Source organism: Rousettus aegyptiacus, unplaced genomic scaffold (genome assembly GCF_014176215.1).
Source record: "Rousettus aegyptiacus isolate mRouAeg1 unplaced genomic scaffold, mRouAeg1.p scaffold_m13_p_6, whole genome shotgun sequence".
Taxonomy (NCBI): domain Eukaryota; kingdom Metazoa; phylum Chordata; class Mammalia; order Chiroptera; family Pteropodidae; genus Rousettus; species Rousettus aegyptiacus.
The window spans coordinates 33,964,236-33,989,561 of NW_023416309.1; the positions used below are offsets into that span (position 1 = coordinate 33,964,236).

General features: G+C 34.9%; 1 protein-coding gene across 8 annotated transcripts in view; it reads right to left on the bottom strand.

Moving 5' to 3' along the window:
- CPEB3 (cytoplasmic polyadenylation element binding protein 3) overlaps positions 1-25,326 on the bottom strand; it is a 160,567-nt gene that overhangs the window by 87,371 nt on the left and 47,870 nt on the right. For 6 of the 8 annotated variants that reach the window (XM_036223523.1, XM_036223524.1, XM_036223522.1 and 3 more), the window contains 2 exons: positions 17,649-17,808; positions 8,331-8,387 (listed from right to left, as the gene is read on the bottom strand). In XM_036223523.1, coding sequence (XP_036079416.1) covers positions 8,331-8,387; positions 17,649-17,808 — 217 coding nt within the window. The remainder of the gene's footprint in view (positions 1-8,330; positions 8,388-17,648; positions 17,809-25,326) is intronic. The other 2 variants (XM_036223526.1, XM_036223527.1) reach the window with 1 other exon arrangement.

Genomic DNA, 25,326 nt, shown 5'->3' on the forward strand with positions numbered 1-25,326 from the left:
AATAAAGACACTGCTGTGTTTTCAACAAGGTTGCAAAAAAGATGAAATGAATAACCATCATTTTCAGCTTTTCTATCAAAGTGCCCCAATGGCCAAGAGAAATGAGCATTCTTAAAACTCACTGAAATCTAGAAAACCCTCTGAAGTCTCTAGCTTTATCTTAAAAACTGCATTTTGGTTTCATATATTACTCTATCACACAACCATGTATTGTATGAATATGAGAATAATCCTGGAGTAAAATTGGTACTCAAGGGAAGTGGGTTTTGACCATGACCTGGCAAATTGTTATAAGTATTACAAAGGCACAGAGGTCTATAAAAGCACTCTGTAAACTGTTAATTGTTAGATCCATATGTTATTATCATCTCTCAAAAGGAAGAGTTAAAACAAATTTTTAGAAAGGAACTAGGTATATCGTATATTCTCAAAAGCTGTTCCACTGTGCTTTTCAGTTTCTCTGAGATATCTTTCACTCTCTTCTGGTCTCGTGTAGTGAGTACCTAATCGATGGGCCAGGCATTGTACTTGAAGCCAGCGAACAGCTGTGAATAAAAGCTAGTTTCTCATAAAGCATATATACTAAAGAGAAACACCAACATTAAACTGTGTGGTGAGTGCTATAAGCGGAAAATCCAGGTTCTCCTGCCTATACAAGTGGAGAAAGCAATGAGGTAAGTCCACAGGGAAAAGTAGGTAACTTTTCAGTTTCCTGCATCTTTATTATTAGATTGGAAGCACTCAATTCCTGACACTTTTGACATATTCACCCACACAAAGAATTTCTTCCAAAATCCAATAGAGTCAATCAAGAATATTTCAGATTTCACTTATTTACAGTGTTTAATGTCCAGCCATGTAGACCAGGTTTATCACTTGATTTTTAAGGAAAAGAGGATTTATTAAGCATTCAGGGCATAAATAAGGTGACAATATTAGAAAAACAATCTTCCCAAAGATGCTGAATTTGTGTGTTTGTGCTAAACTAGTAAAAAAAGAATAAAACTACTCTTAACAATTAAGTATTTAAAACAAGGGTTATCTTCCTCAACCTGAAAGAAGGTTCTGTTCCTGGCTCCATCGTGTTACCCTAGCCAACTCCCTATCTGAAAAATGAGAAGGTCAAAACAAAACAACAATGTCCTTAGGTTTTCTACCACATTCATGTAAAACATCCATCCAAAATAGTTTGAAACTTGAGTACTTGAAAGTTATAGAATATTACATGTCCCTCAAATTACTATTGTTCACTTTTTAATCAGCCGTAATTTATAATACATTCATACCACAACTGTATATTAATTTTACTTTTAAATTCGTTCAGATAGAAACAGCAGTACTGGATCTTGTCTTCTAAAAGTTCAAAATACTCCAAGGCAATGTCTTTAAAAGTCTGAGAATCTCAAAAATAATTTCTCCATTATCTTATTACTCTGCTAAAAAAATTATTTACTTATATCTACTTATGGTGAACAGAAATACTCTTCAAATATTGGAAAATTTCATTTGGAATTCTAGCAAACCTAGCTCTATTCCCATTCTGGCATAAAAGCATCATGTGTTCTGCTCCCTCTCTGCCACTTCTCAGCTGAGCCTCTCCCAGGAGTTCACTCAGAGCAGAGAATGAAGGGGAGAGGGTAGGGGAGTCTGTCCAACATAAAAAATTCATAACAAAACCCTTTCACATTTCCTCTTTTCAGTCAACAAATGCTCTGGAAGCCCTCAGTTCAAACAGAAATATAAGCAAAATTGTATAAAATATTTTCAAGGCATTAATAAAAGAAGTGGAAGACAGCATAATCTAAAGCTTCAAGTTTCTTGGTACATCAGGTTTGTATATTTAACAATCAATGATCTCAGTGTTTCTTAAGCAAGTGAATGTCTTTTTTTGTTTGTTTTTTGAAGATATTAAAAATTTAAGTCTTCAAGATGTCTAGGTTTTATTCTAGGACTCCTCAATTCATCAATGTTGTTCCCTGTTGAGCCCTCCCCACTCCCAGTGCGAGGATACGGAGCCGCCACAGCCGTGAGGTCATCCAACTGGATAACAGAGGTCATTCTGCCCAGAGGATTCCCTGAAACCCCACCTCCCCCAACTCATGGCCCCACCCAAGCCATATATCCATATGTATCCTTGGTGAGTCAGGTGCTCCTTGATGAGCAGCTCCTAGACTCATACTGGAGACAGCTGGCCTCGGTTTCTGGTGTTGCCTTTTGAGGCAACTATAAGCACAGCATCTGTGGATTGCTTGCTGAATCTTAACAGGTGGCTCTGGAGAGGTAGTGGCTTGGGCTAAGTGTGGCCTGCAGCTGAAACCCTCTCAGGACTGTGCCATTGGACAGACACCTACTTCACAAATCCACACTGATAAGACTGGCAGACTTAGGAGCTTTGCTTAGTACCCAGAAATAGACACAGAAAGACAGCCAAAATGGGAAGGCAAAGAAGCAGAAGCCATATGAGAGAATAGAACAGAGATCCAGATATAATGGAGTCAAGAAATCTAACAGATGCAGAGTTCAAAACACTGGTTATAAAGATGCTCAATGAACTTTTGGGAAGTGTAGAGAACTTCAACAAAGAGATTAAAAACATAAAAATGGAAATGGAAATTATAAAAGGGAACCAGTCTGAAATGAAGAACACATCTGAGACGAGAAGTATATTAAATGGAATTAACAAAGTGAATAAAGAAGAGAATCAAATGCCTTATTTAGAGGACATGAAAGGCAAGGACATGTAATCAGAACAGCAAGAGATAAGATGCCAAGACTTTAAAAATAATTTAAGGAACATATGGGACACTATTAAGGGTCCAAATATCCATCTGATAGGTGTAACAAAAGAAAATCAAGATGTTGATCAGCTGTTGAAGAAATAATGATGGAAAACTTCCCTAACTTGGTGAAGGAAATGGACATACAACCCCAGGAATTCCAAAAATCAGGGATCCAAAGAGGCCCACACCAAGACATATCATAATTAAAATGCCAAAGTTTAAATATAAAGAAAGAATATTAAAGCAGCAAGAGAAAAACAGATAGTTACCTACAAGAGACTGGCAGCTGATTTCTCAAAAGGAACTATGTAGGACAGAAGGGCTTGGCAAAAAATATTCGACAGGCTGAAGACCTAGGATCGACAACCAAGAATAATTTATCCAGCAAAGCTATCATTCAGAGTTGAAGGACAGATAAAGAGCTTCCCAGACAAAAATAAGCTAAAGGAATTTATCACCACCAAGCCAGTATTACAGGAAATGTTGGAGGGATTTCTTTAAGAAAAAAAATCACGTGTCAAAAACAGGAATAAAGAAAAGTAACAACTACATTCCTATCAATAAGTACCTTATATAGAAAAGAATTAAGTGCTCCAACCAAAAGATAGAGTGGCTGAAAGGATAAGAAAACAAAACCCCTATATATGAAAAGGAAGGATGGAAAAACATATTGCTTTGATGGATCTAGATGGTATTTAAGCCAGACAGAGAAAGATAAACACTATATGATTTCACTTCTATGTGGAATCTAAGGAATAAAAAGAACAAACTAATCAAAAACAGATTCACAAATATAGTGGATAGTTTGGTGATGGACAGAGAGGAGGGGGGTTTGGAAGGCTGGGAGAATAAGGTGAAGGGTTAAAGAAGTACAAATTAGTAGCTGATGGATGGTCACGGGGATGGAGAGCATGGCATAGGGAATGCAGTTAGCATTAGTATGTTGGCAAGGTGGAGGATAAGGGGAGGGAAGGAGCAATTGGGGAGATTGTTTTATGAACTATATAGATGTCTAACCAATGTACTGTGTACTTCAACTAATTAAAATAAATAAATAAAAAGAAACTGCCTAGCTATTGTCCAAAAAGACTATATCATTTTACGTTCCAAGTATCACCAAATAGTGCCTTTAGAAGCGCCTCAAAAAAGGTGCACGTTCTAAAGTCAGGGGACAGAGGCAGGAAGCATTTCATGCAGAAAAGAAAGATTCACCTAAAAAGAGATGGTAAGTACTGAGTACAGCTACTCTAGCCCTTAAGTGACTTGTCGGTGTGCTGCCTTAAATTCCGTCAGGAAAACATCTATATATAATCAATGTTTAAGATAAACTCATACTTTGAAAGTCTAACATACAAAGTAAAGGAAATCTTTAAAAGGCAGCTTAAGCTGATGCAAGCCATCACAACAGCTCACTTGAACATTATCTACTACTAGTCAGTCACTATGCTAAGCTTTATAAGATTTATACAGGTATATATCATTGTATTGCACTTCACTTTATTCCACTTCACAGATGTTGCATTTTTTTAACAAATCGTAGCCAAGACCTCCCACCAGCAAAAAGATTACGACTCACTTTATTGCAGTGGTCATCTCTGACATACGCCTGTACATAGCCACTTTAGTGATCATTATTCATAATATTATACATGAAGAAAACAGAGGCAAGGGAGCTAAGAATATGTATAGTTTGTAAGAGATGGAACCAGACCCGCCTGACCCCAGACAATGCTTTTCATGGCTATGTTAATTCACTGCTTCATCTTCAGGTTTCACATACCACCCAGCCTGCTCAGAAGGTACTTTCCTGAAGCTGAATGATACCATCCCTTAAGCCACACTACTCCCGCTGTTCTAGTTTTATGCTCATTAATCAACTTTCTGATACTTAACTGTTTTTCCAAGCCCTTCTCTACTGGAAAAGAGGAGTTGACCAGTCAAAAGGAATAAAGCGCATACAACTCGGCAGTGACTATCTCTCAGAGTATATTATAAGACCAGGCATTCTGGTTTTGAACATTAGTTTGGCCATAAATTTGGATCACTTAACTGATCGTAGAGGTACCAATATTCTTTTCTGAGGACCATCATGATAGAGGAAAAAAATCACTAAGTCAGGCATCAATTCTGTACAAGCCCGTAACTGCTAAACTTAACTCTATACTTAGAGTGTAACCCCCTCAAAAAAATAGAAAACATAAACAACCAAATGAAACAACACATGCTACTGTTAGTGTCACGAAGGCTGACGGAATTACTATATATATTGCTGGAAGCATTCTCAGTAGCCTCCTTCCTTTTCTAGCAGAAAAAAATAAAGACATTATGCGAACTTCTAGTGTTTTTGCTGTAAGAGTGAAGAGGATGAAAGGACAGACTTATTTAAAAGTTTAGAAAAACTATATTGCCAGGTTAAATGGAAGGGGCATATTTTTTCAGAACAAACTTTATTTTGGAAATACTAGACATGTGAAGTTCTTACTAGTAGATTAGAATTTCTTCCCCCAACCCCCTGTCTATATTCTGCAATACTTGAGGACCTAATATTTTTGGGAAAAGCCAAAATTTAGATGTCTCTTAATTTTCTCCCCAAAGGTTAGCCTGATAATTCTTACTAGATTCATGATCTTGAATAGGAAAAATTAGTAGATTCTTTGGATTTATACATATATTGCCAATCTTTCCATATCCTAAATGCCAATAGGTTTACTCTTTCCTATTGTTGGTATCCTATCCTCCCCTCCCAAGCTCCATCTTCTGTCTTCTAGGTGATGACAACAGTGGTGATTCTCAGAGGAAAGTATAATTGGACGGTAGGCACTAGGAACACCAAAAAAAAATAATAATAAAATAAAATAAAAATAAAAAAAAAATTGGAAACTGGCCCATTCAAAGCTGGGATATAGTACTCAGAAGTGAGAATGCTCTCCATGATACCTGACTTTCCTATCAAGTCAGGAGAGCTGAGAATATGTCTTCAGGAGAGATTTGGGTTTTGGCAAGATCAAGGAAATAAAAGGATTGATTTTTTGAAGACACAGTGAGTGGTAACATCACATAAAGAGTTAGAAAGCATGGATTCTGCATAGCAAAAAAGGGTAAGAAAGAAGGAACTATAACTGACTCGCATTTCCTATTTTAAAAAATTTAACCATTGACTCAATTCATTTTCTTAGCCAGTCCTTTCTTGCCTGAAAATATACTTCGACTTCAACATAATATCTCTCAATAATCAAAAGTTTCAGTGATTTGTGACTTCATCTCAATTATTCCTACATGAATGTTGAAGGAAAGGAAGAAGGACAGACCAGCTACAGAACACTAATTGTTGGGCCAACAAATGGTAGGTATAAGAAGGTATACAAAAAATACGTAGGTGTGTTTGCGTATGTGTTACATATATGTCACCAAATGGCCTGGGCCCAAATATACAAAAGGGAAAAAACTTCATCACAGCAAATCTGTCAAAGCCTGTAGGTCTCACAAGTATCTACTGAGGAGGATATTTTGTTTATTCCAATCATTTCAAGTTGGAGTCAACTTTGAAAGAGAATTAACGTAAGAAATATAAACATCAAACTCTGGTTGTTTTTATGGTTTACTTTAAGGAGCCTATAGGACAGCACTCACAGAGTCATTTGAAGATAGATACACTCTGATATCTGTCATAAAGTTGCAAATATGCATAACTCATCAACATTTGATACAGACATTGGCAAACTGACACTTTTGGTACTTTCAAAAATTATAAATCACAGAATTTTCAGTCTGAAAGTACTCATCAAGATGACCTAATTCAGTCTCCTTCTCTTACAGATGAGAAAATTTAGAGGCTAAAAGGGGCTTTTTAGGCAATATGTACAAAGTGGAAAGAACATAAATGAAATCTCTTATTTAAAAGCAGATGATTAAAGAGAATCAAAGTAAAGAGAATCTAAACCTTTTAAAAACAAATGTCTTCTAGCTTCATTTTTACACACAAAAAAAAATCATAAATGATATACTCCCTTTTGTAGAAAAGGACTCACACCATGTCAAATTAGATCTTTTCTCAAACACACACTCATTCCTTCAGACAGACACACTACCATACTATTCTTTCCTTTTACATTTAACTCTAAATCCCATCATTTAACTGATGTGTTTTCACAAAGTTTTGCAAAATTGCTGAAGCTCAGCAAGTCAAGCACAATTATTAATCCTCACCCTAATGTACCTAATTCTAAGAAAAAACCAGGGGCAGCATAATCTAATTGCAAAATGACCTTGCTTTTAGAAATTAGAAAACAGTGGTGAATAGTCTGGAATTTTATTGTTTCCAAGACCTTCCAAAAGAGGGGATACTCGCCATTTAGAACAAAATGTGCATGCAGCAAAGAGGACCTGTATCATCAAGTATTGTTAGTCATTCTCTGCAGTGCTCACTGGGAGGTAGGCTACATGTCAGAACCAAAACAAATGTGAAATACATATTTCAGAGATAATCTAAAATCTGGCCTTAGGAACTCCAGGCATTTTAACACCTTTAATCAAACAAAAGGAGAAAGGGTAATATTGTACACAACCCTGGATTTACTCACTATATCGCCCATGTGTATTGAGAGTCAGCTTGTATGTCTGAGAGGATGAGAGAAAATAACCTGATATCACTTATTTGATAGAGGAGAAAACTTAAATCAATGGCTTGTATAGGTACTTCTGACAACTGACAGTTTCAGTAGAGGTTGTTCTTCTGCAAAGTATTTTGTCCAAAGACACTTAAGAGAATTGATGCTAGCCAGATACTTCTTCCAGGATTGGTTAATACAATGACTTTCTTGTTAATAAGATTTTGATGCTTCAGAACTTAATCCAACAATTATTACTGAAAAAAACATTTCTAATCTGCAAAGCTATTGACACCTATATACCACGCAAAATCTACTAAGGGGAGATCCCTGATATCCAGTTTGAAACACCTATTGGCTATCTACCACAATGAGAAAATTCTGAGTCATATATAAATAAGTTGAATTATTCATTCACATTCTCTACCCCTCTCCCTCTTTCCCTTGGCCTCCCTCAGACTCCCTCCTTTCTTTCTCTTTTCTTTCCTTCTTCTACCCCAATGGTATGCAGCAAGGGTCAGCAAAGTTTTCTGCACATGAATAGGCTGTGGCTGGGTTTCAATACAACTCTTTACAAAATCAGAGAGTGGGCCAGATTTGGCTCAAGAAATGTGGTCTGTCAATACCTGGTAGCAGTTCTCAAACTTTACCTGCATCAGAATCACCAATAGGACTTGCTAATATATAGATTTCTGGGCCCCATTCTCAAAGTTTCTGATTCAGCAGGTTTGTAGTGGGGCCTGAGTTTCTGCATTTTTAGTAAGTTTGCAAAAGATCATCAGGCTGCTGGTCCAGGGACCACATTTTGAGAACCATTTGTATAGAATAATGGTCTATACTGCATTCATTAGAAGGTTGAAATGTAAAAAACAATTAAAAAGGAAAAATGATATGCTGTAAACTTGACTGCTAATTTTATAGAATATTTCATATGAAGACTTACTGTTAAGTGCCATAATATTATCTGTTCCTGGATGATGAAAATTTATTCCCATGCGTCCTAAAAAATAAAATAATTTTATTTTAAGCACAAAGAAAATAATGCTTAATACAATTGTTTAAAACACATTGCATAATATGATCATTTACAAAAAAAATAAATCTATAACAAATAATGCTATCCAAGGACATAGCAATTACAATAGTTTCTAAATCAAGTCATAAAATATACACATGAAAAATCTTAAAGCCAAGTCTCAATAACAACAAATAAATAAAATAAAACAAAAAAGCTCCCATTATAATTGTCTGAAATTTAATGCATCTCCAGCATTCCAATTTAAACATGCCAACTCCCTGAATTAATAAGCATTTTATCTAAACGACCATTCATAGTGCTCTTCAAATTCAAGCAGCAAAATAATAAATTCAAGAACTATATAAATTTGAAGCTTAGAGAGAATTAGATAAAGGTTTCACTGTGGCTCAAAAAATACAACAATTATCAGAATGGCAACTGGAAGAAAGATGGTTACATTCATATAACAGTGCTGGCCTAAAAGTCTAGGGTTCTTATTGCTGCCCCTACCACTAGCTAGTTATATGACCTTGGGTATAATGCTTGTCTCCAAACCTTTGTCCTTATAGTAACGGGCGCCACAAACTGCCCACACTTGCTGGCTACCTGTTTTTATATATGCCTCCTCTGAGCTAAGAATCATTTTTACATTTTTAAAGGGTTATAAAAGCAAAAATTAAAAACAAAGAATAATGTGTGACAAAGATGTTATGGCCCATAGGCCTAAACTCTGGCCCTTTACAAATAATTTTGCCTATCTCTGGTCTATAAGATGACAAGAATGAGTCAGATATTTCAACTGATAGCCTCCAGGGTTAAGAGTGAGAGATACAGATATCTGCTATGTTTTTTCATTAATTATTTGGGGAAAGAAGGTGGATGTATCAAAAGAAAAATATAACAGTCTTATATGGAAAAAAATATACTTAATAAATTTTCTTGACCAATTCCTTAAGCAAAATAGTTATTGAAACAATGCTTTTGTGTAAAGCTAGTATCTATGAACTTGGATCTTCAAGATTTTCATGTCTAATTATTTTAAGAGTTGCCATAAAATTCTCAGAAAAATGTTAATTTTAGGTCAGTACCATTGTTTAAATAAACGTCAATAGTATTTTGGGTGAGAATGATACAGAGAAAGCTGGAGATAAGTGATTGATTTTTCTAACACATACAGTGTTATGTATAATTGCAAAAGGTCAGTCATCATTTGGTATTAAATTCTGTTATGAGGTACTAGAGGCAAACAGCATTATCAAGCTCTTCTGGCCCAAAGGAGAAGAATTATAGTGCACAAAACAGTATTTGTCTCAAATAAAAAAGAGTAATCATGAATTCCTAGTCAAATCAAGGCCACCTTAATCACTTAAAGATCCACAGGTCATAATAATTTGTAAAAGGTCATTTCATATTAAAACCAAAACTCTCTTAAGTGTAATGTTATTTGTTCTGATGGATGGGTGAGAGGGAGGGAGGAAAGAAGGGAGAGAAGGAGAGAGCAAGAAGGGTAAATAAGAATAGAAATATCATCATCAACAGTTGGATTCTGATGAAACTGTTCTAATTATCTATGAAGCATTATAGAACTTTCAATAATAATTATTTTTAGTTCTTATTATTTTAAACTTCCTTATTAGGAGGAAGACATTATATATATCTCTAGTTTTGTGGAGACTATTTTACTAGCACTTATATTAAGGTAAAATTCTTTCTTAGAATATAATTTAATGTTTTCTACAGAAAATCATATTAGCAGAGAATTATCTCTTAATAATAGAAATGCCTGTTTATTTTTAATAGATTTCATTTATCTTTTCATATTTACTAGAAGCTAATTATTAGGAGTTTCAAAAACTACCATTAAAAGATACCTTTACCAGTATCTATATATGTAAATGCTCTGTCTTACATTTTTCTAGCCCCTGAGTCAATTTAGAGTCCTTAAAAATTATAGTCTACAGCACATGCAATGAGTGCTATTTCCTACCATCACCTTGATCAAAACTATCATAGGAAAATTTGTCACCAGAACAAGACTTTGATTCAGTAGGGAGAATTTACATTCTGGTTGTAGTTAGCTATATCAGTGTTCTCGCCATGATTTTCAGATAATCAAGACATTATTTAGATTCATTACCACCAAATACTAACATCCACGAGAACTAGATGCAATTTACTCATCATAATCTGAGGTATTCAAATAGAACAGTAAATAGTCACTGGAAAGTCTGCCTAAAAACCTAGTAAGAGTTCAAAATCACTGCCCATCAGAACTTAAAGAAATGGCATATAGAGAGGGACTCTAACGCTTTTTGACTAAAGAATATTGAGACGTAAGTGTGGTTCCTAAAAGCTAGGGTTGTTCACTAAACATTTCTAGAATAATAAAGCATTATCAAGAAAACCAAGTAAGCCCAAATTTGGCTGGTCCTCATTCAACTTTTTATTTCCTGTGCTACATCATTTATGGTAAAGAATTATATAGTTTACAATCGCTACATCACATAGTTTTTCTTATGTTTCTGGAACTGCTTATGTTCCCATACTCAAAGGGTTGCCCTTCTCTGTAGTCCTCCAGAAGTGGATCCTTTTCAGATTCTTTCCATGAGGTTTTAGAACTTTTCAGCCTGGAAAGATGAAACTGAAAAGCAGCTCAGTAGTTTTCTAATTATCATCCTCTATCCACACTGATTTTTTCCAATTCGATCTTTCAAAGGATGCAGCGGAACAAAAGCCTTAGGCAATGTTTTGTAGATGAAGGCCTCACTACTTGCTGAAAACGAAGCTTTTTGCTTTTCCTGGTGTCCTCCCTAATTCTGTTGGCCTCTTTAACTCAACAGATCTCTGGATCTCTGGATCAACATTATCAACAAAAAAGATATTATAAGAAATTTAGGTCAGTGCCAGACCCATCAGAACCAATTATTTAAATACAACAATTTTTTCCAACTAAATGCAAATTCTTTTTAGTAAAACCATTTACAGCTTCTTTAAGCTACATTCTTTATCTCTTCCAAAATTCATGTTTAGATTACAAAGTACAATGCAATATATTTTCAATGAAGAAAAAATGGACAATACAGAAAAATGAAGAAAACAAGATCACCAATCAAAGACAAGTTCTGTTAACGTTTTGATTTACAGTCTCCTAGTTTAGGGAGTATACATGTGTAAAGGTTTATTTTCTAAAATTGGGAATTATTTTATAATTTTATTATTTATGTAACATATTGACACCTTAAGTCTTATAGTTATTATGGGATTTTGGAGGAGAGAGAAAAGAGAAAAAGAAAAACTGATTCTAAATTCACATGAGGCCATTTCTTTTTTCTTCCTTTTGTCCAACAAATACTGCTGCTTAATCAGCTGTGGAAATAGAATCTAGTGTGTGACATCTGGTGATTTTCGTTAATGCAGTCTAGTGCTGCCAGTGTGACATTTTGTCCATGGTCTGCTATTTTTAAATTGTTCTTGTCAGCTAGCTATCTTTTAAGTATGGTGTAAAATGTAAGGTTTCGAAAACTGGAAAGCATACTTGGTTTTACTGAGTTAAATGATGCTGTGAAAATCTGAGACTGTGTCTCACTTTCCCCACTGCACAGAGTCTGAAAAATGGGGGTGAGAGGGAATGGAGGAAGAGGTTGGAGAATAGAATTCCACATGATTATTCAGACTGTAAATGTCACAGTCTTATAAGCTTGATTCACATTCATATTTAAGAGGCCAGTTATAAAAGACTACCTCTACTATTATTTCAAGTTTCAGAGTCAAACTAAACCCATATTTTTACATGTCCAAAATAAAAATTGGAATTTTTATTAATTCGTATTAATAATGAAAGTTACCTCTTCACTTCTGCAATACGTTATAAGATAGGGAACAACTGCTGTATCTTCCTCTAATCATTCCCATTTGCTCTAAAAAGTCAAGTCTTTCAGGACCTTCACATAACAGAATGTGAGTGCCATATTCTAGAACATGTTCTAAAATAAAATGCATATTCTACTGGATTCTATTTCCCACCACTTTTCCCTAAAGTTGAAGAAACATTCCTTCAGAAAAATTACCAACAAGCTTAATAATATAATATGTAAGAATACAGTATAGTGTTTTAAATCCCCTTTAAGAAAAAATGATAAGAGTTTGGTAGTATACTATCCTAAATATGTTCCAAAGAACCAAGAAGAAAAAACTGAGAGCTTAAACCTTGAGGTCAAATCCTAGTTTCTTTGCCTACCAGCAGTGGATAATTTTCAGCACGTTATCAATCCCCTTGCACCTATGTTTCCTCATTTCCAGCTGTACTCTAGAATAATGACATCAGAATTTCTGGAGGTAGTACACAGGATTAACGTACTCATAATCTTTTTCTTTTAAAACTCTCGGGTGATTACACTGCTATGTTGAAAGGATTGCTGGGCAAATTAATGGGAGGTACCAATAAAGAAAACCACTCAGCTTCTACCTATACTGTCCCCTCTCTCTCATATAGAACAAGAACAATTACTTCTTGCTCAGTTAGAACCTGTGGCCCCAAAGTCTGTGGAATCTGCTAACTTTTATACAAGACAAACTGATATGGGAGGAAAGGGGGCAGCACAAAAATAGAACTTGAGTAACAATTCAAGTAAGTAAAGAGCACATTTTTCTGAACAAACTAAATGAAATGAAGGTCCACTTTTTTCTGTAACAAGGGCATCTCAACATTCCACAAAAAGGGCCAATTTGTGAAAGGTTATATGTTACTAAATTTAAATTGTGATTAATAAGTTAAAATACCACTCTAACACTAAAGAAATGGCATCTATTCCTTCCAAGTTTCTGTCAATTTAAATGTTTTAAAGCATTATTATTGAAAGATAGCTATCTTTTTCCCCCAGATTCAATATGTGTTTAAAAAGCAAACCCTTCAATATCAGTTCTCAATTGACACTTGCTCTTTTCATTTTTCAAATTTCAATTCCATAAATGGTGAAAGAACAGAAAATTCAAATATATAAAAATGTTTCATCACCCCCAAGTAGTAGGCCAGGCCTACTTTTTCTTCTGTTGAAAAAGGAAGACTGCGCGGGATGAGAAAAAGATGGCTTCTTCCTCTTTTGTTTTCTTTTGCCAAGATGTCTGCTATACTGTGCTGCCCCAACCAGGGGACAGGACCTTGCTTCTCAATGTCACCTACACTGCCCAATGCACCGTGATTGGTACTTCCCTATTACTCTTCTCTCTCACTTTGAATGTCCACTTTGAATATTAATCCTAAGGGAGAGTAATGATTAATGAAACTTAATGACCCTGGGTTTTCACAGGGGTTCCCCAATGGCTAGATGAACCCTCATTATTAGTAGCAAGTCAAGGGACAGCTGTAAGGAGGGTATACAGATTAACCTTTTTCCCTATCTCTTATGCTGCCTCTTCCAATGGCAGAAATCCCCTCAATTCTTATAGTTATGAGGAGTCGGATTTCCTTTCAGTCCACTATAAAAGAGGGCAGAAGACAATTCCTCCCATGTAGGCCTTACTCATATATCTACCAACTCAAGAATTTCTGTACTTAAGAAATAAGGTACAGTTTTCATCAGTTCATCACCCTTTCAAAACTCTGGAGGCATTCTCTTGAATGAACAACAGGAAAAATCATATGGTAAGAGAAAACAGGTAACTGTTAAAATATTATTCTGTTATAACAAAGAACTATAGTTTGAGATCTTCAAGAAGCCAAAAAAAAAAATAGTCTAATTTTTATTTAAATAAGGGTTTTGTAATTTCATCAACACTTTAGAAGACATATCTCAGGGCGTTGTGATGAGAATTCAGTTTGACTTTCCCTCTACACTACTTGATATTTTTATCATGAGGGACGAAGGGGGAAACTTTTAAAATTTCCTACAAACATCTTCAACGCTGACCTAGTATAAGTATAAATGTAACTGGAAAACTGTTAAAGCTCTACTAAAACAGAAATCTTATTAACTTCCTATTTGGTTATTTCTCCCACTAACCCCTTTTTCCTCCTCTGAATCAAGAGAACTATAGAATAAAAGGATTTCTTGCTGAATACATTTCTAAGATGAAATTATCACTGTGAATATATTTTTACCATGTTCGCTTTAAGTACATCATGAAGTACTCTATTTTTCATGAATGTGATATCCTATTATACTTTCTTTACATTATTCAGATATGCAATTTTGGAAAGCCAACATAACTTAGAATTATTTTTCTTCCTCTTTTAGGTAATTTTTCATAATTATAGAACATTGATTCTTATAATCATTATTTATGGCAAATACAAAATTTTGACAACTTGCATATGAAAGCTTTCAACATTTAGCTGCAGTCTAGCTAGAAGGAAGTAAATATTATAGGGATATAAAGGTTTATTACCCAGGCTAGGCAGCACGCAAACCACTACTACTGCCAGCAAAAAAATTGTAGATAACAATTTGAACAGTTTCTAGTGTCAGAAACTTTATCTGATATATGAAGTAGTGCTTTATTTTAATGATGAGGACACTAAGAGTTTGAAGAGGCTAATTTATCTATATCAATAGCAAACCAGAGGCAGAGCCAGAATTCAAACCCAGGTTTAAATGACTCAAAGTCGGAAAGGCTGAGGTGAAATTTCATCTCCTCTACAGATAATATATCTGGAAGAACATTAATAAAAATTACAATCTTTGTTTTCTCTACACAGTAAATCTCATGTGGTGTTTTCACTTTCCTTTTTGTCTTTTTATGTACTATATGAATTTCTTACAATGAGCAAGAATGTATTGTTTTCTAAAGAAAAATAGATCTCCGAAGACAAACACTGAAATGCACAAGCAAACAAAAATCCAATGACTATAATATGAGTTTTGAAACCCTCGAGATAGTGTTCCCATGTTCAAGTGAGAGAAAAGGACACTAAAGGTAGGGAGGAAAAACAGAATGGAGTAGAGGGAAGTATTTCTGGACAGACTCATACAGAAGCCACATGGTAGATCCCCTAGCCTATGCACCTTTCTCTTAAAGCTCAATTCACCTAGTTGTTTATAGCTTTTTTATTTTTAATTGACTGGATGTTTACATCTTTTGTCCCAGAGACTCTCTCTCTGATTTTATCTTAAGAAAGAGCTATGTGCAAGAACTCATCCATCACTTCCGTAATGAAGAAAACACTGGACACAACCTAAGAGTCCGATGTTAAGGCTTATCAATAAACTATGAAGACCGGAGAAAAACATAAGTAATGTTTAGTATGTGGGAAATAGAAAAATAAAGGATACACCATCATGATGTTTTTTTAAGTTATCTTTTTGTTATTATACTTTGCCCTATTTTTTTTAAAGTCAAAAGTTAATTAAAATCTTTCCTTTAAAATGTTAGCATTATAATTGTGTTTTTAGAAGTAATAAGGATCAAATGCATGGTGCCATAAACCAGATCTAAAAGTCTCCCAGCTGCAAAAAGGGAAGCAGAGAACTCAAACACCCGAACCAGAGGACAATGACATGATGATGTAATTGACCACAGGAAGCAGTCCATCCATGGGAAGTCAATGCGGGTGGTATACTGAACTGAGAAGTTGCAACTATATGAGGCTGTAAACAAGTACATATTAAATGCCTTCCAACTTATTAGGACATACATAAGTACAATGCAGAAGGCTTTTATAGATGAAACCTCACGTCTCCAAGTGTAATGGAGAAATTTATGCAGAGGTAGTTCAGTATACAATAAAAAAGGGGTCACCACAACTAGAATAAAAAGGGTATTTATATTACCCCTTAACAAGTGCTACTCTCAACAGGGTACAATAGTTCTACTTAAAAAATATCCACAAAATTCTGGAAAATTATTTTACAGGCTATAATCTAATATCCTTTTATAATTTTTTATTGCTAGAAGAATGCAGATTAAGATAAGGCAGGTATGTATAGAACAAGAGCTGAATATTTTAGAATAATTAGGAAAGGCTTATAGCTGTTCAAGGTAGAGAAGGAAGACGAATGCAGCCTTAGAAGATCTTAAAAACACAAAACGGTCTGTGAATATCATTAGTTTTTTTACACCATTCTCACTTCTAAGTGAAATATGCTTTAAATTACCATGCATCTAATCTTTCAACTGAAGAAGTGGTAACAGTGACTAAATATAACACTGAATAAATGAGAGATTTTTTTCTATTTCTGAAGGCTTTAAAATGCAGCTTTGCTCAAAATCCTTTATTTTCTTCATAGCCTGTTAACTCATTTCACTGGAAATTGAGGAATTCAGCAGAAAATCATGAGTGTGACAAGAAAAGGATGAAATGAATTTCTGGTGTGGCTTCAGGAAATGACTATTAGGTGTTCACAGTCAGTCATACCCTATATAAGAGTCTGGAGAGAATTAGAGGAGATCGAATTCCTCACAACTCCAAAGGACATAAGGGTTCACACAAGATGGGCATTCCTGTGGCGAACTCTTCACAGTTTTCAGATAGTTAGGCTTTGTACCTAAGTACAGCGGATATTTCAACAGAAAATTTCCATTACGGTATTTTTAAAACACAATAGGGCTCCTAAAAAGTCCTATAACCCATAAAAAAAAAAAAAAAACCTATCTGTAATTATGAGCATAGCATCAGCCTCTATCCTGAATTTAAATGGGCTGTAATAATTGGAAGCCTTAATATTGCTGACCTTGGGACTTTCTGCCTCATATTTAACCCAAAATATTTATACACTTTATGACATTTTCCTTGTGTTTTAGCCTCAGAAAATGCCTGCAAAAGGGTCACTGGCTGCTCTTAAGTCTGTGTAATGTTACTTCCTATACTAGGAAATTTATTATATTTTAATAAAATGAAACCCTTTCCTGTAAAGTTTTCTGAAGTAGTCTTTGGAGACTGATTTATAAAATCTCATACTTCCTTGCAGTATACTTGGACTTAAATGAATTATCCAGGTTCAACTAAGGATTCCAAATGCATGAAGCCCAGAAAATTTGGCTTCTGGTCTCATGCTATAACCACGACCTCAACTACCCAATACATGCTTCTGCCAAACATTACAATTAAAGAAAGCAACCTTAAAAATCATATGCAGCTGAACCCAGGTTAAAAAAAAAATTAACTTTAAATACATTCCACAATGCTTTACAGAAGCAAACAAAACAAACAAACAAAAAAACAAACAAAACCAAAATAATCACAATTATTAAAAAGCTGATTTTTGTTTAAAACACCAAGCAAGGAATGGACATATGAATATTCCTAACCTGCAAAATGATTCCTCCACATTATATCAGCGAAACTCATTGGTGGGCCACTGGGAGGGTAGTGTTTACCTTTCAGAGGCTCATGATCAGTCCTTATCATATCCATTAAAGAGTTCTCCAAGGAGTGCAAGTTAAAAGTGTCATAGGGCCTACTCCGGTCCTAAAAATAAAAATAGAACAAGATAATACATAAAATTACTTCATAAAATTAACACCATATCATTTGCTACTGCCCATGTACTGATGACATGAATCAAAGTTCCAGATAATTCTAAAGTCATTCTTTTCATTAAGAATAATGACTTATTTCAGAATGACATTAAACTTACATTAATGCTAGAATTAAAAAATAATAATGACATGGCAATAGTAAGTTTAATACAAATTTCCACAATTAGTTAGAGTGCATCCTTTCTCCTAATATTCTTTAATGTATGTCTCCCTACTTCAGACTGACTTTCTCTCATGTAAACTAAAAATTAAATTCAAAAGAAAGTTAAGCAAATTCCTCCTGCCTCCACTGTCAAATGAAGATTCTAGTCAAATGAATCTTTTCTGGAGGAAGACCATAATTAAGAATTATCAGTCTACAAATAATTACTTTCCTGAAAAAAACAAAAGGTGACAATACTTTCAATGTAATTTTATTGGATATCTTTAATATTTATTATTGATAGGTTCCATGTATAGTTCCATGGTTCCACAGGTATACTTTATAAAAATCAAAATGTGTCCAAAGTACTAAAATTACCTTTTGCAAAGTACTCACATGAAAATACTTAAAACCAAGGTAGTGTTTTCATGATGTTAGATTCAAAAACATTTTGAAAATCGAACGCTAACACAAACTAAGTAAAGAAAAAAATTATTGTCCCACCACATTTCACTCAAGTCCACGGGAGTCAATGACCTACAAATGATTTTTAGCAGTCTGAGCCTAAAAGGAAGTGTGGCTCATGGCCTAACTTATTATTATAGAACAGATTTAGTATGCTTTTAAGAAAAGCAAGTAAACATACACCTCAACAACCAGACCAAATCAAACTACATCACTGAGAGATTATTTTCAAGATCTTGAACAGTTATCCAGCCTTGTGAATAATCACTTATCCTCTCCTATGAACAAAAGGATAGCAAAATGACTGCCTCGATGAGCAAGAATATGATATATAATAGGTAAAAACCTCAGCTACAATGACTTTTTTCTAGGCTGTCTTAAACTCTTGAGAAGGTGTTTTCCTCTGGTTTCTGGAAAGCATGGGTGTATACCTACCTAGGGGGGCAGGAAGGAGGGTGGCATTTCCTCAGCACTGAGCATAAAGGAGGAGCTGAATAAATGAACCAGAGGCAAGAGTGCTAGAACTATAATTAATTGGAGACTTTTGGGTACATTATGATCTACCTCTCCAGTCTGCACCTGAAATTCCTCCCTTTATATAAAAAAGAGGATTGAACTGAATTATTTCTAACATCTCTGACAATCCTATACTTTATTTTTAACACATAGATAAGGAGTAGGGGTGAAGGGCACAGATTTTACAAACTTTTAATGCACAAATCAAAGGCCATTCCCCTATCAGGCCCTAGTAATTCAGAAATAAATGTTGTAGCCCAGTCTCTGTTTTGAAGTAATTAGCAGAGAGACATATAACCAATTAAGGGTGTGACAAATGTTTTGACAGAGGAATGTATTCAATGGAAACTAAGTCACATCTATTTCTTAAAGAACATATATTTGTATATGTATTATAAAATTTTAAAAATCACATTCTGTAAAGTCCTAGGTGTCATGAATCTAGACCTGCCATGTGACCAACCAGGTATAAGACTTGTCTTAGTCATTTTTAATGGCCTCAGTATTCTCATTAGTAAAATTGGATCTTACCCATGAGGATTAGGTTGAAATTACTTAAGTATTTATTTCACTCACATTGTGTTTGCCAAAGACTAAGTACTCAACATTTGTTAGTTTACTGTCACCACCCCTTTTCTACCTCCACCCCATTTTTTCCTTTTTAACACTCATCAGTTATCTGTCTCTACTGTTGGATAAGAAACATGGGATATTTTCTTGGGTTCTCCATTTTTGTCTCTATATATTCAAGGAGTCTTTTCTTTTACCTTTAAGGTCTTCCTGCAGATCATTTATTTTGCTTTAGGTTCCAAGTTATCAATGGAAATTCCAATTACTTAAGGAGTAAAGCTCAATTTTCAGAAATGCAGGCGTATCTTTTCCCCCCATAAGACATATCATATTCTTTGTCCAAAGAAAAACCCAGAAGTTTAAAAAAAAAAAAGTGTGCTGATGAGGAGGCAAAATGACAACTTATTTTTAGCACTGACAATCCCAAAATAAATGTCTAGGAGCCTTCTATCATACAGATCCACACTTTTAACTACAGCCCTGAAGATATGAAACTGTTTCAAAATAGGCTGATAAGGTGAAGAGACTATAAGAAATGGCTATTTGAAGGCATTTGAGAATCTTTCCAGCCAAGACAGTTTCTTTTCTTTTTCTTTTTTTTTTTCTTTCATTTAATTCTTGATACAATCTTCAAAGTAGATAACAACATACTTATTTTACACATAAGCAAGGTGAGGTTCAGAGAATAGTCAAGCCTGGATCTGGCCTCAAAACCAATACCTAAGGAGTATAAAAATCCTACCCAAAGAAGTTATCTAATCCATATAGGATAGTAAACAAAAGCTCTACAGAAGCAAAGCACTACATCTAATTACTGATTAAACAACCTTCCTGGTAAGGTGGTAGAAAGTTCCTGTCAGAAGACAATATTAGATAATATTTTTCTTTTGAGAAAATTGGAGGAGATGTTTAGATGGGGATTCATGTAACTGAAGTAGTTCCCAAACCTGTCAGATTGCCAAAATCACATGTAAACCAGTTAAAATGAAGGTTCTTGGTTTCTATCTAAACCCTAAAAACATTTAATCATAATCTAAAAAGAGATAAATGTCTCAGGTAATTCTTATGATTGGCTAGATTTGAGAGCCGCTGGACTGGATGATTCTTCAAGTTAAGCCTTTACACTCATGAATCTGATTCGTAAAATGGGGCAGTAAAATAAGAGAAGGGACTAAAAGGACAGCAGCAACAGGAAATAAACAAGCCTGACCACTGCCAAAAGTCAGCTTTGCAGTCTTCCAATTAACTGGGGATTACGGAAACGGTGACCTGGTTTTTAAAAGCACAAATTTTGAAATCAGACAGATTTTCAAATTCTGGCTCTGCCATGTGCTGTCATGTCATTCTGGACAAATTTTTAAAATTTGGTTATCTTCATCTATAAAATGGGGGTGATAATTCTCTCTTTGTAGTTATTTTCAGTACTAGACGACGGAATGTACAACAAGGCATTGTATACTGGTGGCTACTGGAACATTCGGGAGAATTCAAAAAGACTTCTGTGATGCCACCTCAGAGTACTGCAACATAGATTTTAAAATCTAGAGGGCTCACTAGTGCTCTACGATGTGTGAAATGCATGGTAGAATGTGCACAGGCTTTTTAATTGAACAAACTTCAGTGCTGACTTATTTTCTCATTAAAATTAATTCTATGTCTCATCAATTTATATTGCTACATCCTGATTTTACAAGTAGTAAACGTTGCTGAAATAATTGATTAACCAGGAAGCATGCAAAAAACAGAAAAAGGATTAAAAAAAAACTAAAAAAATTTGCAGAGATATTCCATAAAAATTATGCATAGAAAAAACTAATCACAATTTACTATTCAATAACAAAAGTTACAAGTGGCCACTAATCTTGTAAGTCTTTTTTATAAGTTTTTTTTTTTTACCAATATAGTGAAAATAAAGAAAACATCTTTTTCATTTGTTTTTAACAACTACGCACATCAGGAAGTTTTAGAACAATTATAAATAATGCATCCCATTATTGACTATTTTTCTCTGAATATAACCAATAATAGATGTTATCGGTTATTTGTACATAAAGTCTTTCCACCTCCACTGTATGATTCATTAGCCCTGCTTTCTTTCTTCCCCCAGTTTGACTTAATAAATTAATAGATTATTCAAGTACTTAATATGTGCCTGTCACTATTCTAAGTATGCTAAGTGCATTTCCTCACAACTCTACAAGGCAGGTAACTTTTATCTCCATTTTACAAATTAAACAATTAAAACTTGGAGAGATTATGTAACTGGTCCAAGGTTACAGGGTTAGTAAGCAACAGAGTCAGGGCTCAAACTCAGTCAAATACGGATTGTGGTCTAAAGCAGGGGTCCCCAATTCCCCGGGCTCAGACCCATTCCAGTACATGGCCGTTAGGAACTGGGCCGCACAGCAGGAAGTGAGCGGCAGGCAAGCAAAGAAGCTTCATCTGTATTTGTAGCTGCTTCCCAGCGCTAGCATCATTGCCTCAGCTCCACCTTAGACCATCAGGCATTCGATTCTCACAGGAGCCCCAGTCCCTGGTGCCAAAAGGTTGGGGACCACTGCTCTAAAGGGCATTCGCTGTACTGTCTCCCTGACTTCCTCCTTCTCTCTTCACCTTAAATCCTTTCATAAACACACTCTTTCAACCTAATCCTAACACAATCAGAGAGAGCCTCTTTGACCCGCCATAGTCACACAGGTGGTGTAACCCTTACCTACCTTTGGTCAATTACATTTGTTCAACTGACAACTAAACTCAAGAAATAGCTTGATTTTTTCTTCACAGCCCCAGGCCTGCCTCTCCCAGCCCTATCTCATGCGCTTGTCTTTTCCTTGTGAGAAAAATCCAGGACTCTTTTCTATTTTTTTTTTTTTTTTTTTTGGCTTACCCCTCGGCATTCCCTTTCCTAGAGATACAAAGAGCCAGCTGAGAAAAAAAGCAGCTCCAGAACAAAAAGATAAAATTAATCATGGTGCCTACTGTGTGCTAGGCACTGGGCTAAATGCTTTATACCAACGATCTCAATCCTTACCACAAACAACCCTGTAGGGTAGGCATTTTCTCCATTTCACAAGAAGGGAAAATAGAAACTCACTATGGTTATGTAACTGCTCATATTTTAACTGTTTGTAAAGTCACAAAGCTAGTCAAAAACCAGGATGTGAACTCAAGTCTGTGCAGTCAATGCCAGTAATGTTCAGTGCTTCTACACTAATTGGTTGCTGTGTGCCCCATGAACAATGGGAGTTTGGCTGGGAAGAAAGAGGCAAACACAGGATCAAAAAAGGCGGGTAGATATTTGAAAGGGCTAGGAAAGGATCAACGGGGTTGTGAAATAATATAGAGAAACAAGAGAAGAAATTCCTGAAGGAAAGTTTTTCTATGCGGCTTCACCATATGTTTGGATAAAACACTTCAAAGTTAAATGTATTCAACAGATAAGAGAGGATTAACCTGAAAAACTAGCCATTTCTAAACTTCCATCCTACTGTTCTTATTTTCTAACTAGTTTACATTATTTCAAATGATCTCAACTTCTTGTCTATACTATAAGCACTGTTTAAAGGTAATGAATATGCACAAAGAATATTACAGAAAAAACAAGTCTCTAATCCTGCCTTCTTGTACTCTCTTCAGACTACTATATACATTTGACATATATATTTCAGATGTTTAAAAATATATTCATATATGTATACATATCCATAGAAAATAGTTTTGTTTTTTCCCATAAACATAAAAGTTTACATACTGTTAGGTAACCTGCTTTCTTTGACCAATATCGTGCTTCTGAGACAGGTCCTTTTTAATATCTATGTTTTTGCATCTCCGCCACCCAACTATACACACATCCCTTCCATAAAGTAAATAAATGGATAGTGACTATGTTGAATCAAGTAATTATGCCAATGTACATGCTATAAAAAATTTTATAATTTTGAGATTTCTTTCCCATCTCCCAACTTCCTCATAATTTCTGTTTTGAACCTTTAACTGCATGCATCTCTTCTGTTTGGTCTAGTTGGCACAATGGTTTCTTGACCCCTGGTTTCCATGAAGGACACCACTAATAATGAAACATAAGTTTCTATGAAACTTGCCAGACCTGAGTAAAAACCAAAGAGGCAGTATATTCAAAAGCTCAATGTATAGTGATTTCAAGCACAGAATCTGCTTAAGAGTACCATAAAGAACAGACAGGACATTTAATAACGTTCTAAACCAATTACTGCTATTACTTTTCAGAACCCATTAAAAGTGTTAGGTTTCTATATCAAATTGAGCTTCACTATAGTATTGAGCAGTTCGACCTACATTTGCCCAAAAGTTAAAAACTTTTCCAAATAATGGAAAATCTAGGTCACTGACCTGAGAAGGGAGAAAAATAACTTTTCAAATGCAGATTTTAATCCCATATTCAGTAAGTATTGAGTCCTTCAGTCAATAGTAAATTTTAACTATCCCAAATAAGACTAGTATTATTACATTTGTAACCCTTTAGAAACGTGATTGTAGACTCTCCTTCAGTCACTTAATAGAAAGAAAATACTCTTTAGATCTAACTTAAAGTCCTTAAAAAGTTGAAACCTATTCTCCCTTTTGTGCCAAAAGAAAAAACAATTGATCAGTACCTGCTGTGAATTTTAACAGTTTTAAAATTATTATTAAACCCAGTTTTCCATACAAGAAAGTCTTAAGAATTCTCAATATACCCTAGAATAGGATTAGGGTATACAAAGAAATTACAACTTCCTCACTCATTTTTTTCTTCTAGAGGATGAAAGTAATTCCAATTACTTTAAGCTTTATATCAAATATTATTTTTTCCTTGCTACATAACAGCAAAGCAAGCTAACTAACGTTCTTGATAAGTTAAAAAAAGAAAAAAAAAAAGCTAGAGGATAGCTTCACCAGCTCTGAGAGATGATCAAAAGTTAGATGAACATGATACCTTGAAGTACAACCCAGCAATTTTCACCTAGTCTTTTCTGCTCCCTGCCATCCCCTATTTTCCTTTACAGCTCTTCTCATTGGTTTGACATACAGGCCAGAGTTCATCAGATATAGGGAAATAGTTCATCAAACACAGGTTCTTGGAATCACCTTATTCACCTGAAATGACCTACACAATGAGGCCTGATCTAGCCAGGCAAAGGCTGAATGGGTCAATTGGACAAAAAATACAAATGACTATTTTGTATCTGACTGTGGTAAACAGTTTAGAGCTGAATACAAATGCACTTAAAAAAAAAAAAAAAAAGAATGACTATACAGTTTAGCAGTATGCTAAGTAAAAGGCAGAAAGTGAGCCCTAGGTCTGAGCCAGATCTGGGAAGGATATAGAAAGGAAAAGAAGTAACTACAACTGTCAAAAGAGCAGACTTCAAGAAACTATAAAAATTAAAGTTGTCCCCTTCCCTGGTTATCATGCATATGAAACTACCTGGTATTGCCCAAATCGCTAGGTTGTTAGCCAGCAGAATATTATCCCAAGCAGCTTATTAGGCATTGATTTATTAGGCATAATAATGTAGGGACAGCTTGACCTTTGCAACCAAAACCTATCTTAGAACATTATGCAAAGGTACATGCAGCTCCTCATATTGTTTTCTTTTTAACTTATCAGAAATGTCAAGATCTTTCCACAAAACTGACTATTTCTAGGTATAGCTGGACTCTCCTCCACCCCAATATTTTAACTCCCGTTAATTGGCAATGACTTAGTCTATTGTAATTACTCCTTTACATGCTTGT